We start from the raw sequence: 18,799 nt of genomic DNA on the forward strand, positions 1-18,799 counted from the left end.
AATATCTTGTGAGACACTCGCATGGTGTAGGATTTCAGGAGGATATAGTGAAGATAAAATATTGAACACAGAGAAATAGTGTATCATATTTTAGAACTTACCCTCTCAATGAACTTTTGTGCATACTCTTTCCCTTGGCTAATTAATTCCAGAAATTTTTCCTTTCCTTGGCTGATCACCTCATTGATTTTCTTCAGTATCGTTTCAATCATATCCTGGAAAACCTCAGTGATTCTGGCTGGTTTCGAACTGTACAAACACAAATAATATCTAGTAAGGAATAAAATATTTAAAATCTGTCTAATAATAATTTTATAAAACTTGATCTTTATGAGTAGCATACGAAAAAACGATTATATTCTTGAAGTGATTATGTGTTTAATTTGTGAAATAGCAATCATAAATTTTAAGTCTGAAAATATTTCAGGCTTAATGAAAATCCTGTGTCACGAATTTTATTGCTCTTGTTCAAAATTTTAAGGTAATTTCACTGAATTTAATTTCAAGTTTATCACGTGCGTGTGGCCATTTGATAAATAATATTGAATATGTATCTCCAATTTTAAAATTAGTGAATATACTCTATTGCAAAAAGTAATACCCTTTTCATTAATGCAATGTTTAATGGCGCTTCCGTAGCCAGGTGGGAAGGAGCACACGCTTCTTGATTAAACCGGGGTTCGAGCCTGTCACCACCAAATAAGGAGGATGCGGAAAGGTCCGCGAATGACCACCGCATATCCCGGAGCAATATGGCCTTAGTTGCTAATGCTCCTAAAAACCAAACAAACAGGCAATATTTAATAATGCGTCGGTCAAACTTTGGCATTAATTACACTCTGTGTCTGGTTGGACTCCTAATCAAAAACAATAATAATATTTTTAACGGTGTCCGGGCGCCATGCCTGTATCTGTGCATAGTGTCTGTAAGATTGTGTGTTCATGGTCAGATTTGTGTGATATGCGGATTGAAAAACCCGGAATAACTAAAGTGTGACCCCCCCCCCCTACTTTCTCTGGTGGAAAGAATAGTCCTAAAGTATAGTCTAGATTAAAGATTATTTTCTTAATTCTATAGCCGCGATGAAGAGGATTTTCGAAATTCTTCCAATCATCGATAGGACTTGAACCCAGACCTCTCCAAAGGAGTGATAAGTGGGCAAGCTGCTATACTGTCACGGAAGACATGCCGAACCGATAACAAGAAGGCGGTAAGTTGGCCATTTCTCATTCAATACACCGATTAATTCAGATTCCCATGGTGGGCGTGTTGGCATAGCGCGAAGCCAAGTTCCAGTTCATCCCAAGGTGTTCAGTTATTGAAGTGGTCATGCCTCTGGGCAGGCTAATGAAGCTTTTGCAAGCCTGGTTCTTCAAGCCAAGACACTACAGTCACTACATAAGTCGCTATTCAGATTGCTGTGCAAACTGACATAGTGCATTGTCAGACTGAAACAGAAACGGCCTTCCTCGTGGTTCTGTTACGTATCGTAAAGTGAAATTGTCTAGAATATCAATATATCATATGCCATTCGTTGTTCTAGGAACGACAATCGATGAGCCAAGTTGGACCACGAAAAATACCAAACGTTGAGAGCACCTCTTCTAATCTTCACATTTTGGCACCTCAGTTTTGCTAAGTCGTTTTCCTCCCGACCCAAGAAAGGCTATCAGGTTACTGCATAACACAACTTTCGGAAATCAAATACGATGGGTTGTGCACACCAGGCAAGTTGACGCTGTGCACTGAATGCTGTGAGCTGTTCTGTGAGGTTCGAATCATACAGATTTTTATGTGTTGTCATTGTGCATCACTTTCTATGGAGTCCATAAGCGGCTGCTTGGCAGTATTCAATAAGGCCGTTCGGGATCTACATACCGCTCTTCTGAACGTGTTTTGGTCTCTTTCTGTTGGGATCTGACTGGATCTACTTTCCCTTTCTTCGAGTGCACTCCAATTTCTTTCCGCTAATTTCTGTGGTCTTTACGAACTTTTTATCGGCATAGTTGCACTATGATGTTTTTTCTTGGTTATTACACCATTCACAGTTTATCATAAAGTAGTTTTGCTACAGTGGCTCGAAAAGACTGATTGTTAATATAGCCTCATATGATGGATTCCTTAGTGGCTTCCTCGTTGGAAGTCGCTGAGCTCAACACCTTGAGGCATCTACTGTTTAGTTTTCATTAATCTGTGTACTCCTAGCTTGAGCTCAGTTTTTTTTTTTTTTTGATGTGTTTTATCTTTACCTAAATCTCAGGAGTGTCCAGATACTTTTCCAATATATTTTATTATAGAAACAAACTATAATATGCCTTTTATTAATTTAAGAAACCAAATAGAAATGAAAATAAAGGTACAAGAGATACGTTAAAGTAAAGAACTGAATAACGTAGTAATGTGTATGTATAATAATTCCAAAAATTCTTGAAATGTGCCAAAGATGAAAATGTGCTTAATTAATACTTAATTAAGCACATTTTAATTAATACAAAAGACAGTAGTGATTTGAGGTTGGTAGATTCAGCCGTTGACGTAAGCTGGTATATTCTCATAATGATGTATTAGAAATAAGGAATTGGCAAAATAATAGTACCTCGTTAAAGGAAGGAGGTTTATACAAAAGTATGCAGAACTAAGGATACTAACTTTGTAGTTTCCCTAATTGTTCTTTTTGATTTTACCCAGAGTTGGGAAAAACACGGTAAGATACATTCTTCAGTACTACGAGCTTCATGTTATTTAGGAAAGCCATTTTTCATAGAATTATAATTTTAGTAATGACCACTTTTATGCCACGTGAAGATTAACTTAGTTTATTCAGTTAATATCTAAATTTCTATACATTAAAGTTAAGTTTCGGGAACCCTGCCGGTACCCATAGTCACACCATATATTGGCTGTTGTCAGCCTCTCGCTTGCCGAGTGTCTCGACCCCTACTGTGCATCTCAATACCCAGTAGAGATCGAGAAGGGTACCAGCAAGGTTCCCGAAACGTTACCTTTATGTATAGGAATTCAGTTATTAACTGAATAGACTATCTTAATATTTACGTGACATAAGAGTGAGTATTACTAAAAGTATAATTCTATGGAAAATCACAGGTAACGCCCTTCCCCAACTGTAACGTCAATTTTATCTACTGCGTTATGACCTACCTTATAATTTCATTAAAGCCAAGTGATCATTAAGAAACCTTCAAGTTATTAGCCTGTAGGGTTGATTGCTGAATGGTTTTGATGGTTAACTGAAAGCGATCAGTAGTTTCTTAAAGTGTTAAGAGTATTAAATGGCACAATGATGCAGAGAAGTGCACTTATTCTGCATCTGCCAAAAAATATTATTGCCTCTTTGCAATTTGATGCAGCTGAACAAATCATCATTATCAGACAGTCAAACTTAGACGTGTACACTGAATTCTTTAACGAATTTTTCATAAGATGAGTTCGTCAGTGACTGTCATGATGACTATCTGAAAGCTGTGTATTTTGTATATTACAGCCGATTCATAGAATTATTAGCGATATCATTAGCACCTCCCGCACCCCTGTGTTGTGTCTGTTTATTGGTAATCAAACTTATTCTGTTATGCCTAGTCTTAATCACAGAGGTGATAAGAGATAAATAAAAGAAATGATTTCAGATTATTAATGGGCTTAGCGTCAGCAGGGCATACAATACAGTACACACTGTTGAAATCCTGCTGACGTTAACAAATCAACGTGATCCTGATAAGATTTTATGTTATTGTATAATCAGGAGCGACCGATTATTAAACCTCTAATGCTGATTTCTTTATTGCAGTGGTATTCCAAACAGGATTTAAATGTTAATATCCATAATAAATTAACATTATAAATGTTAATATAAATGTTTCAATATTCAGAGAGATATCGTATTTTAATACTATTTGTGACACCTATAATAAAAAATGATAATTCCAAAACTGACTTTAACATGGAGTAAACTGTTAATTTGAATTGTACCTAACGTTTTAAGCTTGTATTGCGAACTTGAATCTCAAAAGTTGTGAAAGCGTGTTTGTGTATGAATGTGTTCTAATTAATCACTTATTTTATTTTTTTTTTTTTGGACAGAATAAATCTATTGAGGGTCTTCAGTGCGTCAACTGAGTACTTAGTTGAAAATACAATTCTTGAAATATCTTTTGGGGAATTCGGCGGTTAACAATTCAGGAAAAATGAATAAAAATGTCAACAGCACTAACTCGATCGCATGCGTTACCTGACCTAATATCCTAGTCATTTTGCATGGAAAGAGAGAAATTCCTGTTGTTTCTAATCATTAAAATCAGTGCAAAAGCAACCGATGTATAGAATTTATTATTATTATTTCCAGATAAGTAGTGAAGTATTTCGAGAATTCCAGCTCACAGTTCAGTAGAGAGACTTAAAGCGAATTTAATTTGATGTTCAAATGTAATGTAAGGCATGGATTTTCAGTTTCCAAATACTGTATTAATATTCGAACAATAAGCTTTTCAAATTATAATTCAAGTTCTTTTGCCTTTGATTATGGATCATAAAACACCAGCTGGAGTGATAATGATTGTAAACACACGTATTCTGCCCTGAAGGCCCGCTCCTTCCCATTGCCTTCCGCTTCTCTTTTCTGTGCCGTAGGCGGGGTTGTGTGTATTTTCAAACGCGTTTGTCAATATAAGAAGGAAAAAAAATTCCTGAATAACTCGCTGAGAAAAGCTCTGAACTTCCCTTTGAGACCTGATAACGCAAAGCTGAGTGTAAAAGCTGTCACAAATTCCTCTAGTTTAGAATGAGACTAAAACCAGGGCAAGTGAACAAACATTGAAATATTTCCGCAAATTTTATAAAAGTTTTTTTATCAAGTGATATAAAGGACAGATCGTAAGTGAGAAAGCTTATCACAGTGAATAGAATTTACAGATTATATGTTATTATTTAACTGAACGTTATTAAATTGTTTTCCATCTAATAATCTCCCCCTCCAACAGTTTCCAGAATTCTTTTAATCACCGCTGTCATTATATTTTTCAGAAAATCATAGTTCACTATGGAGCGTGTGGATGGACCTATTTTCATGTTCAAATAATCATGTGTGGTAGATGGTATCGTCCATGTTCCCTTTCAATAGTTTTAATTGTAATATTTTCGTAGTGTAATTTTTCATATGGACGGGAAGATCCCCTCTTATTTTTCGAAGAGTTGTGCACTTTACGGAAAATAAATTCGCAGTTTAACCCATCTTTCAATAATGATAATTATGCAAGAACTATTTACTGGTTTACTATTAGGCTTTGTTTAAAAATAAGTTTGTCTCCCTCTTTTGTAAAGTCTAGATTTCTGTTTTGTTTTTCATTTCAAGCTTAATTCTGAAAGGATATTTTACAATATATTTTGGTATTCATTAAGGAATAATATTCGGTGTGTTATTTGATCCATTCTATTCCTAAATTTTGCAAACGATCTTCGACGTCTTCTCGGTTGAGTATATAACTATATTGCGCATCTAAGTGAGTTTAAAGGATTTATATCCAATATAGTTTTTGGAATGACTGCCAATAGGTAACTACAATAATGTTTAGAAATTTTGGTGGACTGTTGTGCAGGAGACGGGAATCTGAAGGTTATTAGGCAGTGCTCTTATGCTATTATGAAAGATTGAGAATACTAAGAATACTCACGTTGCCAATTCATCAGCGGAATACAGTAGTTCACTGTTTTGGCTATCATGTATGGCTATAAGAAAAGAATGAGAATGTGTCTTATTGCTATTATAAAATCATTATACATGAACTTAGGCCTAACATAAACATAGGCTTACTAAATAAATAATGAATATCACAAAAATAGAAAATCTCTTACGTCGTTTTTCTTATCAATCTAAGTGGTTGACTCCTGAAATAGTCACTCATATTGTAGGTACGAAACGATAGGTATTTTGGATATCCATATACTCTATATATTTATTCTTTAACATTCTGCATAAATTTACGTACGTGTACTAATTAAATCTAAGTAGGTATGATTATCAGTTACTCGCTTATTGACTACTCTTCGCCAATACTAATACTGTACGTGTAATGTAAATCCATTATAGCATCAAAGCCATGTAAAATTTTATTATAGATTTACTAATCACACTTTGCTGTAGCCCTCAAATTGCGAAATCTTCTTCTGCGTGTGGGCACCCTGTGAAAATGAGTTCCATCGAGGTTTTCAGTCTTAAAAAAAAAAAAAAAAAAAAATCGGAAGGAACTAAATTGAGAGATAAGGGTACAGCATAGTAGTTCATGTTTCAATGTAGTAGTAGAGTAGTAGTAGTAGTGGCATGTGATGCAAGAAAGCAAGTGTATGAGCTTATGCAGCATAAGCCAAAAATTAAAAAAAAAAAAAAAAAAATCACACCATTCCCTCCAAATGCCTGTCCAGTTCCTCCTTAAATTTATTTAACCTATCAACTTCCACAACGACAGATGGAAGTTTGTTCCAGAAATTAACCACCCGCTGGTTAAAGGCAAATTTCCGCACATCTATTCTACATCTGTCCTTTCTTAATTTGAATTTATGCCACCATAGGTTCGTAATGTGAAGAAGTGGACGGATCCCATCAGAATTCAGCGTGCTCAACCCATTCAAGGCCTTATAGACCTCAATCAGATCACCGCGCAGGTGCCTAGTCTGAAGCCACTGCAGTTTGCAGAACTTCAGCCTCTCTTGGTAACAGGATCTCTTCATTCCCCCAACCAATCTTGTTGCTCTTCTCTGTACACGCTCAAGCAAATCTACATCCTTCCTAAAATGAGGCCTCCAGATCTGTACGCAGTACCCAAGGCGTGGCCTGACCATTGCCTTATACAGACGGTCAATCACCTCCTTTTCTCTGCTAGCAAAATTCCTATATATCATTGACAAAACCCAATGACCTGCCCTGGCAGCCTGTCTGCATTGCTCAGAAAACTTCATATCTGACTGCACAATTACTCCCAGGTCTTTTTCATTTTCTACCACCTTAAGTGTAGTACCACACAGTTGGTTCGTTTCTCTGGGGTTACTTCTACCCATATGCAGTACTTTGCATTTGTCAAGGTTAAACTTCAGTTGCCACTTCTTAGCCCATATGCCCAAGTTATCTAGATTCTGTTGCAGTAGCACACTGCCATTACTGTCATTAACAACCCTGCCAACATTTGTATCATCTGCAAACTTCGACATTAAGTCTGATATACCTTCATTAATATCATTGATAAATATACAAAACAAGAGAGGACCCAACACCGAACCCTGTCGGACTCCACTAATAACATTAGTCCACGAAGAGCAGCACCCATTGATTACCACCCTCTGTCTTCTCGCACTTAACCATCCTTTTATCCATTGTAGCAACTTACCCTTAATACCATTCTGCTCCAATTTGTACAATAGTCTTCCATGCGCAACAGTGTCAAAAGCTTTCCTGAAATCCAAATATATGACATGAAAATTATTTTTTGCATCCAGTTTCTTTCACCAGTTTCTTTTCCTCTTAACAGGATCCTGTTTGCTTGAATAGTGCCGAGCTGCTGTCTAGCATAAAGATTTCAGTTCGTTCTCCCAGAAGACTTGGCTTGATGTTTGTCCAGCAGCAGTATATAGGATCTTTTTCTTTCTTTAACATGTTAGGGTCTTCCGTTGATATCTTTGGTAGCGCATTATAGCCTTCTTGCCCTTGTGCCGTTTGGCTGAAGAATGGCTCATAGAATACATGTGGCTTTTTTTAGGTGTTTCAACAACTTCGGCCATTGTGCATTATGTCTGTAGAAGCGTATAGACATAATACACACTGACCAATTTCTATGTTCTGCGAATGTAAAATGTGTAATGTGTGTGTTGTGTCAAACGCCAAAGACACTAAGACTATGAGACATCACTATATTCTAAGGTCTGTAACTGCGTGTATTCATCAATCGATTTACCTGGTTGCTGGACGAAACACCCGAGTTTCTTGGTAGCAAACTATGCAATTCTCGCCTGAGACGAATTCAGCCGGTTTGTGGAAAAACACATAATTATTCTCGTAATTGACGGAATTCTAACTCAGGCTTCTCTCTACTGGTGTGTACGGAGGACGGTATTTATATCTACTGTGGTAACAGGGAGCGCAAACTCGGTATAACTCAAATAGTAAACTCAGTTTAATTCGTTTGCGAAGTAAATTGGCTAAAAACACTCCCAAGTTGATGTGGTATTTGGAAATATTTCCGGTCCAAGTGAATTCGAGTGGAAAGCTACTATACTGTGATCACGAAAGACTACTCTCTATCCCTTTACCATACCTTTACACAAAATACACAACATACAGCTTATTCTGTAGCACACTTCATCAGCCGCATGACTGTATTCCGTTCCTATGTGACGGAAAAAAACAGAATTCGCAATTTTTGTTATTTTATTTGTTTATTTTTTTCAAAATTTTTGTTTTCTTGATTTTTGCTGAGAGAAAGTGAATTTTTTCGCAGAACATTCAAAACAAAATGTCATGTAACTTTATAAAGATTGCGCGTACCTTGTTGTAAATATTTTTGCAATGTGTTTCTCCAAACTGTTCCAACCACTAAGTGTACTTCTCGAAAATGCGTAACTTCTGAATCCTCCAAGGAGGCTGAACTTTAAGTTGTTGCGTTTGCATTAGCAATATCTACGTAATGCCTCGTGGGGCCACCTTTTGATGATCCAGTTCACATCTTGGCATGGAGTGCCCAAGGTGTTGCAGGATGTTCTGTGGTGCGACTCATGTGTTGCATAATGTAATGGTCGCACATTGTGAGGTAGATGGTCCAAGCATCGAATATATACTTTTCCAGTAGATTCTCAAACATTCTCAATTCGATTGAGATCGGCTGAGTTGGATTTTCCATTCTCCGATTGAAGACCATTGGTGGACGGAGAATTGGCTGTCATTGAATGCTTTTAGTAACCTGCCAAGCCTCGTGACATGTTACGTTGTCTTGTTGATTGACGTCGAAGTTGTCTGGATACACTGTGAGCAAGCAAGGGTGTACTTGGTCGGCAACAACAGAAAAGTAGGCGTTGCTATCGGGTTGTTGATTTATGGCGATCAAAGACCCAGGGTATGCTAAGTAAACAGTCCCCAAACCATAACACCACCTGCCGAACACTAACAGTGCAGCCATGTGGCATGGCCTCATGTCTCGCAGTGAGTACAAGTACTCGTGACCATCGTCGATTGCGATAGTCTATACGAGTTAATGTTCCATGCATACTCCATGTCTTGCTGTTCCTTCGTTGAAGAACTGGGCGACCGTGCTGCATCGCGACACCACAAAGTTTATGGCTTCTGATACTACAAAACTTGATGATTAACCATGTTGGCTGTTGTCGAGATACTGGTACCTGTTCGTCTTGCCAGCACAATCATTTCATTATCATAGTCGGAATGATCTCGTTGCCGACGTAATCTTCCTAACGGACACTCAAAAATTGATTGCTACGTGTGTGAAATATGATCTTATATTAACCATCCTCGACTTTGAGCCTTCATCAGAGTCACAGTACATTCCCACAAGTGTGTGTGGGGGGGGGGTTGTAATGTAAAGCCATCTGCGCGTTTGCGTGCCCCAAATAGAAGATAAAAAAGCGATGAAAAAAAAATTCCCAATCATTTACGTTGCCATTATTAAAAAGTGGTTTTATAATTCCATTTGAACATTATAAAACTACCCTCGAATAGTGTGGCAGGTAGTTCATTCCAGTCAACTTCAATACATGGCCTGACGGTAAAATCGTGAAATCCAGCCTTCTGTTACTCCATACGATTTTGTGTTTGTGCCCCTGATTCTTGTGTCTCCTGCTAGTGAAAATAAACTACCTTCTTTCTTTTTATTGATCTTTTCAGTCAGTTCTTCCTCCAAAGATGTACCCGAACGTTATAGTCATTACACATTACACGCATTACAATTGTTTTCTATATGGAGATGGATTAGCGTTTTTCAACAAACTGGTTCCCTGAATTATTTTTAGAAGCTCTACATCTTTCTTAGATCCATCCTTGAGGCTTGAACACAGCATTCTGAATGTGGTCTCACCTTCGTTTTATACAGAGGAAGAGTGATATCCCTTAATGACTTTATCTGCTCTCCTACTAGTTTAGAAGTATCAGAGTTATGATAATTCATGGGTTTATGTTTTCCAGGTGTAACACCTGGCCGTGAATAGAGGGGCATTAGTCGGGTTTCTGTCGAATGTTCTAACAGTTCACTAATCGAACAAACTTTGGAATAGTTCGAGTGATTTTTCTCTGTTTTGTGCAGTTTGAAAAGTGTTATATTTCGGTGAACTTTCAGGACCTTTGACCCTCGCCTGTGATTGAATCAGTTTAGGTCAGTCCCAGGCGCAAGGTGGGAAAGATCGCTCTCCACCATAGTAAGTCGGTCATAGGGTATCTGGATTCACTGGACCAGGAAATGTTACTAAGATTACCATTGAGATTGGTATCCGTGAATAACGGAATTAAGGTGAGATTCTCTCTGTCTCTCTCTCTCTCTCAGGCCCACTGACATTTCCGGACACTAGGAAAATATAATCATATTCTTTGTGTGAGAGTAAAGCATAACCGTATGGCTAAAAATAAAACTTCTATGAGATTAATAGTTTGATTACTAAATTATTGCCAAATCGGAATATTGAATCTCTTTACTGAGGATTTAAAAGATTTAGTTATAAGAAATTACCTTTTCCTGTTTCATCCAGAAAATTTTCTAAAGAGGTTTTTATATCTGTTATGCCTGACAGTAAGTCTCTTAATTGGGATTGTAGTTTCTTCATTGATTCTGACATCTCTCCTGGAAACTGCCATCCACTTTCACGCAACGACTTTATTAGGATTGTAGCCTGTGCATAAAAATAATGAAATAAGTTTATTTGATTTTGTGGAAATTCATATTTTTTTATTTATTTACTGCTGTTGATATTTGTCATTCATTGAACGAGCAAGTGAACTTTGAATAATTATTTTCAAATATTAGTAATCATCATCACCGATTGGCTTTTTTGGAATCGCTGTTCTGCACCTAATTTTTTTCCCTTTCACAATCGTTCGTTTCAAGAAAAATCCACAGTGTAGTGATTGCTTTGAGATGTAAATGACACGCACTGAAACCAACAAAAAAAATAATAATAATCGGCGAAACCAAATAGTTAAAAATACACTCATGGCATTTTAATAAATATTTACGAGGGTGCTATTTCGCAAGGAATAACTTTCACACAATCATTTACAAAAAAACCCGGCAATAATCTGTTGATAAGTGTCCGTTTTACGAATTAGCAAAATATCAAACACAATAATCCAGTTAAATGTTATTACGAGGATTATAATTAAAGTGGTCAAAATGATGCAAGAAATCACATTTTTGTGCTTATGCCAACAAAACAGAAACTTTCCTAATCAGTGAGTAGAAAATATTAATATAATTTTTTTGTAAATATTTATATATTTTTATTTCTTTTTATTTTATATTCATATTTATTTTAATCTATACAGTGGGACCCCAACACATCATGGTAATTCGTTCCACAAAACTCATTGTATGTTGAAAATATTGTAAGTTTAAACCAATAATACATTGATTTCCAGTAATTCGTTCCCCAAGGTTATACACTGGTGTGCAAAACTTAAGGACCAGTCAGGTTTTCACCTGTAACTTCTCATAGCGTGGCCTGGATATGGGAAAAAGCATAGCAAAGGAACCTCGCGAGATACAGAAATGATGAAGAAAACAACACCGACACAACAACGGAAACAAAACGGTACAGATGGACTTTATTCAAAAATGGCAACATAGCAGTGGCTGCCATGACACAGATGAATCACTGCAAAGATGGAACAAAGGGAATAGGTGGTCCTCAGCAGGAGATATGGCCACCCCCCTAATGTTGATGCAGGCTTTGCACCGCCTCTCCATACTTAGAACAATGTTGTTGATAAGTTCTTGCGGTAACATCGTCCATTCCTCTGTCAGCGCCATCTTCAGCTGGTGAACATTTTCTGTTTGGTGTGAACATGCCGCTAGGCGTCTTCCCAGAGCGTCCGATATGTGTTCGATAGGATTTGGATCGGCGGAACGTGCAGGCCAATCCATACGAACAATGTACTCACTTTCCAAAAGCATATCAACAGCTGCAGTGCGATAGGGTGCGGCGTTATCAGCCATAAACACGAACTCGGGGCCAACGGCACCTCGGAACAGACGTATACATGGGGAAGGATTACCTAAGTACAATAGCGTGCACCGGTTACATTACCGCCTTCCAGTATTTGCACTGTGTACGTTCATCCAAGATAACGCCTCCCCAGACGAGAACACCTCGACTGCCATATCGATCCCTTTTCAGTTAAATTTGGGGGGTGATACCATGTGCCAACCTCTCGCCAGATCAGCTGACGTCCAAAATCGCTGCTGAGACTGAACCTACTCTCATCAGTAAAGAGTACCTTACCCTATTGCGCTGCTGTCCAGTCCTTGTGTTCGATGCACCACTGTAAACGGTTTCTCCGATGGGCAGGTGTTAAAGGGACCAGCGTACTGGCCTTCGGGCACACAGTCTACCTTTGTGGAGTCGCCTGCCCACAGTAAACCGCGATACCCTGCATCCTGTGCAGCTGGTTTGAAATGGATCCCGCCGTCTGGTGTCAGTCCCTCTTGGCCTGTAAGAGTATATAGCGATCATCATTGGGCGTTGTTTTTCGTGGACGACGACCACTGGTCCTTCGAACAGCTGTACCTGTCCTGAAAGCCGACCAGGCATGTGAGACGATGCTATGGGCGATACTGAACTTTGCAGCCACACTCCTCGCACTTCGACCTTCCCAATTATTCGATCCCGGGTAAAATAATCCAGATGTTGTCTACTGGCCATTTCGTTGTCTGTAACACTATATGAACCCAATCGAACGTCTGTATCAATCGTGCTCACCATTCGGTAATTTTCACATAACTGCTGAACTGCTGCTTTTATCTGTTTATGTGAGCCCTCTCATCACGATTCAAATTTTTGCATGTGCGCCAGCTTTCTACTGAACGGCCACAGTTATGCAAATCGCCACGGGCTGTTTCGTTTGATTTTTTGTTTGCAATTTTTTGTAATTTAGAAAGTGTTGGTCCTTAAGTTTTGGACACCAGTGTACATGTTATACTTCATTTTTACATTAAAAATTAGTGTTTTATAAAGATGATTTAATAAATTTTCATAAAACAACTTAAAATAATAAAAAAATAATAAAATAAATTAGCATTTACCTTAGACTTGAAGTACAGAGCTGATGAAATCAATGGTGGCGTAGTGGTGGTGGGACTATATCAAGCGTCAGCCGTCTTCTCAGTCTTTTGTTGCTACTGTCAAAGAAATCCATCCAAAGTTACTGTTTTTTACGACCTTTTTGTAGCTTCCTCAAGTAAGAAATGACTTCTTCCATTTTGCACATCATGAGTTCAGTGTTTTCAATGTGCGGGTATTTTTTACTACTTCTCTTAAACGCTCCCAAAAAGAAATGGCAGTCTTCGGCCGACACGTCTTATGTGTCTTTTTCTTTCTCTTCCTCTCCAGTGTCACTATTGTAAAGCGTAAAGTGTGTTAGTTTTCTGACGGCACCGGGGATTTCCCCCATCTCTGCGTCTCCAGTATCACTGTCCGTAATTTCTCCAACACTTGTAGCTCCTCTGCAGTTAGCACATGCCCATGAGCGCCAATAAGGTCCTCCACATTCTCTTCGCCAACCTCGAGACCCATTGATTTTTCAAGAATAACAATATCATTTGTCAAGGCACCATCATCTTCAAATCCTTCAACGTTATGGATAATTAAAGGCCAGATGTTTTCAAGGCTGAATTTAAGCACCAGGTGGAAGCTTCGTTCCAACAACTTACAATCAGCCTCACACAATCCAGCATGTTGAACTTCGACCTCCAAAAATCTTTCAGGGTGATAGCATTTTCAACAGAGGTCGGTGCAAAGGAACTTTTCGAACATTTCTGTGGTGTAGATTTTCTTGAAGTTTGCAATCACTTGCTGGTCCATTGGTTGAAGAAGAAGAATGGGGTTGGGTGGCAAAAATTTGACTTGAACAAAGTCAAATTGTGCCTCAAGAGATTGAACAAGGTTGAGATCATTGTGCCTCAAGAGATTGAACAAGGTTGAGATCATTGTGCCTCAAGAGATTGAACAAGGTTGGGATCATTGCCTGGCGCATTATCCAGCAGGAGCAGTGCCTTCACAGGGAGCTTATTTTTCTCAAGGTAACTGTTCACTGAAGGACAGAAAACTTCAAGCTCCCATTCATTGAAGACATATCCTGTAACCCAGGCCTTCTTTTTACTACGCCAAAACACTCCCAGCATGCCTTTGTCGACCTTTTGTTGTTTAAATACTATGGCGGTGTTAGAGAGATACGCAAGCAAAGGCTTCAGCTTAAAATCTCAAGAGGCATTGGCACCCAACAGGAGAGTGAGCTTATTAGGCTTATGCCCAGGTAAACTATCCTCGTCCTTAGTGATGCTCGTTCTCTTTGGCATTCGCTTCTAGAAGAGGCCGATTTCGTTAGAGTTAAAACCCTGCTGGAAAAGATAATCCTTCTGATCAACAAACTCTTGAAATTGAATTTTAAAGGTCGCAATTGCTTTTTTTTTTATCAGCACTGGATGTTTCCCCATGCCTTTCAGCACTTTTGATATTCGTCCTTTTTTTGAAGCGCTCGAACCAGCCTCTGCTGGCTTTAAAGTCTTCAAAGCGCTCAGCACTGCCGCTGGTTGCTGGAGCTTTAAGTTTCAGATCGTCATAGATCTGAAACAATCATACGAGTAATGTTCCGCGCGCCACGAATTAAAAATAAAAAAAAATAAAGAACAATAAAAAAGACGCTAGTTGGTTGAGAACAATCGTACGAGTGAGCTTCTGTGCACCACGCGTCTGGAAATTTTCATCCATGTATCGTTCCAGCTATATCGGAAAGCCATCGGTACCTGCAAATATAATCGGTCCTTAAAATAAACGATCGTATGGAAGGTATATTGGTTCCTTAGAATATCGGATGTCGATGTCATCGTAAGCCGAGGCCCCCATTGTATTTTATTTACAATTTTATATTTTATATTATGAAAATTCTATTACCAAAAATTGACCATCCAATACCGTCAAAAACTGCACTAAACTGCTAGCCTCGGACACTTTTGGGTGCAATTTCTAATGGTTCTTTTCCAGCCGATTGAGGGGAGGAGGTGATTATAGCCATTTTGATACCCGCAAAGGAAGTCTTGATGAGAAATGTGGAGTGTTGTGCTTTGATAGCATCCACTTTTAAGAAATGTCAAATTGATTATACATACGGAATCAGAAAATCAATCAAAAATATTTCGCATTAAGTCCAAGAACGTTACAATTTCCTTCAAGAGTTGGGAAACTTGGGCATTACATTGCCATGACTGAGACAACGGCCTCACAGATATATGGTAAGTCGACTAATTCGGCTTTAATGTCGGCTAAATGCTTCAGTCTCACAGAGCACCAAACGTAGTTCACAGTGCAAATGGAGCAAATAATTCAACCATATTCAACTATTTTACATTCAAGAACGAAACTCTTGGCAAATAACACTAGTCAATACGTAAATTGTTACAAAAACCAAAATACCCAATCTTGACTAATTTTATGCTGCTAAACACAAAAATCACATTAACATTTGTCGGTTGGCTATGTTTTCGAATTGCAGTTGTGGTTTCATATTAGGAAGTTACTCTACATTATCAAGTACGGCTCTCCTCAAAACGCATGGCAACACCAGTTCCAGTACCATCACACTCTTATCACGAGATCGGCAACTGTTGCCTGGCTCTGCATCACGTGATAACTTGTTGTTGCCTCAAATGCATTTTCAACTCTGTTGCAGTAACCCTCGAATACGACTAGGTACTGGGTAATTGTTCTATGTTAACAGTTGTTCTCTAAGAGATTCACACTTCTGCGCAGTACTTGTGTCATGTAGGATTAATATGCCCCGCAATTGTGTGAATAATCTGGATGGCTTCTGTTACGTATATGAAGTCACGTTAGCTTCAAGAAGGCGTCTCTTAACTCGAGCTATAAAAAAGGCCTAATTCGTGTACTTTGGGTGTAAACTAGGCGACAAGGACAAGACCTGGGCTCCACACATATGCTGCACTACTTGTTCATCAAAACTCAACGCGTGGGTGAATCAAAATTGACTTTTTATGCCTTTCGCAGTGCCCGTGATATGAAGGAAGCCAACAAATCACATCGCAGACTGTTGCTTCTGTATGGTGCCTCCTGTTAGAAAAGGGATGCCGATGAAGAAAAAATGGACAGTGACGTACCCAAATATACCATCTACAATTCGTCCGTGCCTCATGGAGAAGGTCTACCTATTCCTGAACCACCCGATCGTTTTTCTGTACACTCCGATGAAGATGAAGACACTGAAGTACATCAATTTGATATACACGAAGTACAGCAGGTGTCTACGACAAGGGATCCACCATTTTGTCCAAACCTTTATCCTTCTGCACACCATAAGATCACAGAAAGTGAACTTAATGACCACATCAGGGATCTCGAACTGCCGAAAAATAAAGCACAGCTTTTGGCCTCGAGGCTACAACAGTGGAATCTTCTAGAGGTTCCCAACCGGTGCGCCTCGGCCGACGGTATACCGCGACCCTTTTCAAGTGTGCCCCGAGATTAATCAAAATTCCATTGAGTTCAATGGCAATTTATATTTCGGTGTGTGGTTAATATTTGTCTTTTAACTTTTTTCGTCTTTTAAGTGTGACTTGAGTGACAAAAGATTGGCAACCACTGTTCTAGAATATTCTGTGAAGGTGACAACATTTCGTACTTGAAATAAAGACTATGATAAATTCTATTAAACAGAAGGTAAACTCACGGTTTGTAAGGATATTGATGGTCTTATGGCAGCAATGAACATGTGGCCCATTCCCGAAGAATGGCGACTATTTATAGACTCTTCTTAAGGCTGTGTTATTATACATTAGAAATATGCTGCCTTCAATATCTCTTGTGTACATCGATCACAAAAAAGATACATATGTAAACATGGAGAACATCCTCTTAAGTCCACAATATCAAAAGTATGAGTTGCAGATATGTGGTAATTTAAAGGTAATCGCTATTTTATTAGAACTACAAAAGGGTTACACTAAGTAGCGTTGCTTTCTCTGCGAGTGGGACAGTCGTGCCAAGGATATGCACAACTAGAAGAGGAGTTGGTCTCAACGAAAATCATTAACATCTGGAATGAAGAACGTAGCATTTGAAACTCCTGTAGATCCAAATGAAAGGGGCCGACCGGACTAGCCAGGTGGGTAAAGTGCCTACCTGGCAACCCAAAGGTCGCGGATTCGAATCCCGCCTCGGGCTTGGATCAAAGTACTGCAAAAACCTTGAGAGGTGCACTATGGCCACAGAAGCCGATGCGCCAACAACTACCAAACCAACCAAATGAAGCTTTACTTCCCCCAATCCACATCAAACTTGGGCTCATGAAAAATTTCGTGAAGGCTTTGGAAGTTAAAGGTCCTGCATTCACATGCTTGCAAGAGAAATTCCCAAGATGTAGCACAGAAAAGATTAAGGCAGGCGGTTTCATTGGTTCACAAATTAGGCAATTTTTCAAAGACGAACAGCTCGAATGTGCCCTTAGTGATAGTGAGAGTCAGCGTGGAAAGCCTTTCGAAATGTTTCGACTGGTTTTCTAGGAAATGTTAAAGCCGGCAACTACAGGCAGCTTGTAGATATCATTACTTCTTACAAAAAACTGGGGTGCAATATGTCATTGAAGATGTATTTCTTGCACTCATACCTGGATTTCTTACCTCCGCATTGTGGTGCCCTCTGCGACGAACATGGTGAGCGCTTCCATCAAGACATCGCAGCGATGGAACAAAGATACAAAAGCAAATGTAGTGCCGCCGTGTTAGCCGATTATTGTGGGATGATGATAAGGGATGCTTCCGAAGCTGAATACAAGCGAAAGGCGAAAAGGTCCAGTGTTTGATACAGGTATGTTCGTAGCTACATATTACTGCCACATAAATAAAAAATACCTTGTATAAATTCAAAATCTACTTTTTTCGATAACAGGAGCCAATCTGCCATTTTAAGCACCATTTTCGTGTTTAGCACCCCAATATCTATACAGTAGTTAATTAGTTAGTTATTTGGTTTTTAGGAGCATTAGCAACTAAGGCCATATTGCTCCGGGAAATGCAGTGGTCACTCCCTGATCTTTCCGCATCCTCCGTATTTGGATCTATACAGTAAACTTACTTTCATGCTCGTAACGAGATGTGAGTCAAAATTTGTTTCTTTGTGTAATGTAACGTAGAGAAATTACAAAGTGACTCATTGCTGGGGAACCATCCGTAGTGAGTCTTGTTAGTTTTCACCTAGAGAAACCGACAATTTTCACAGCATTTGGAAGCTTTTCAAAAAAAAAAAGTCTGTCTCCAAGGTTTAGCTGCGCGTGTAGCACATTGGTATCGTCACCGTCCTCCCAACGCCGGGTGGAAAAGGCCCAGGTTCGAATCCCGTCGATAACGCGAGGAGCTCTAATGGGCTTTTTTCACTCCGTGGCTGAGTTAGTCTGTCTGAAGCTTATATACAACGTTTTTCCTCCTAGAAACTGGAGTTTTTTCGTCCAGCAAAACAGGCAAATCGACCAGAGAATTCACGCAATTTACAGACAAATACGGTTTTATGTAATCAATT

The 18,799-nt window shown here is 38.9% G+C and overlaps 1 protein-coding gene across 1 annotated transcript in view; it reads right to left on the reverse strand.

Annotated features, from left to right (window-relative positions):
• LOC150081479 (uncharacterized) overlaps positions 1-18,799 on the reverse strand; it is a 156,456-nt gene that overhangs the window by 42,024 nt on the left and 95,633 nt on the right. Inside the window, exon 3 of the mRNA XM_090380217.1 lies at positions 102-249. Within this exon, the coding sequence (XP_090236343.1) occupies positions 102-249 (148 nt within the window). The remainder of the gene's footprint in view (positions 1-101; positions 250-18,799) is intronic.

Source organism: Mastigoproctus giganteus, chromosome 8, assembly GCF_048544385.1.
Source record: "Mastigoproctus giganteus isolate SK-2022 chromosome 8, ASM4854438v1, whole genome shotgun sequence".
NCBI lineage: Eukaryota > Metazoa > Arthropoda > Arachnida > Uropygi > Thelyphonidae > Mastigoproctus > Mastigoproctus giganteus.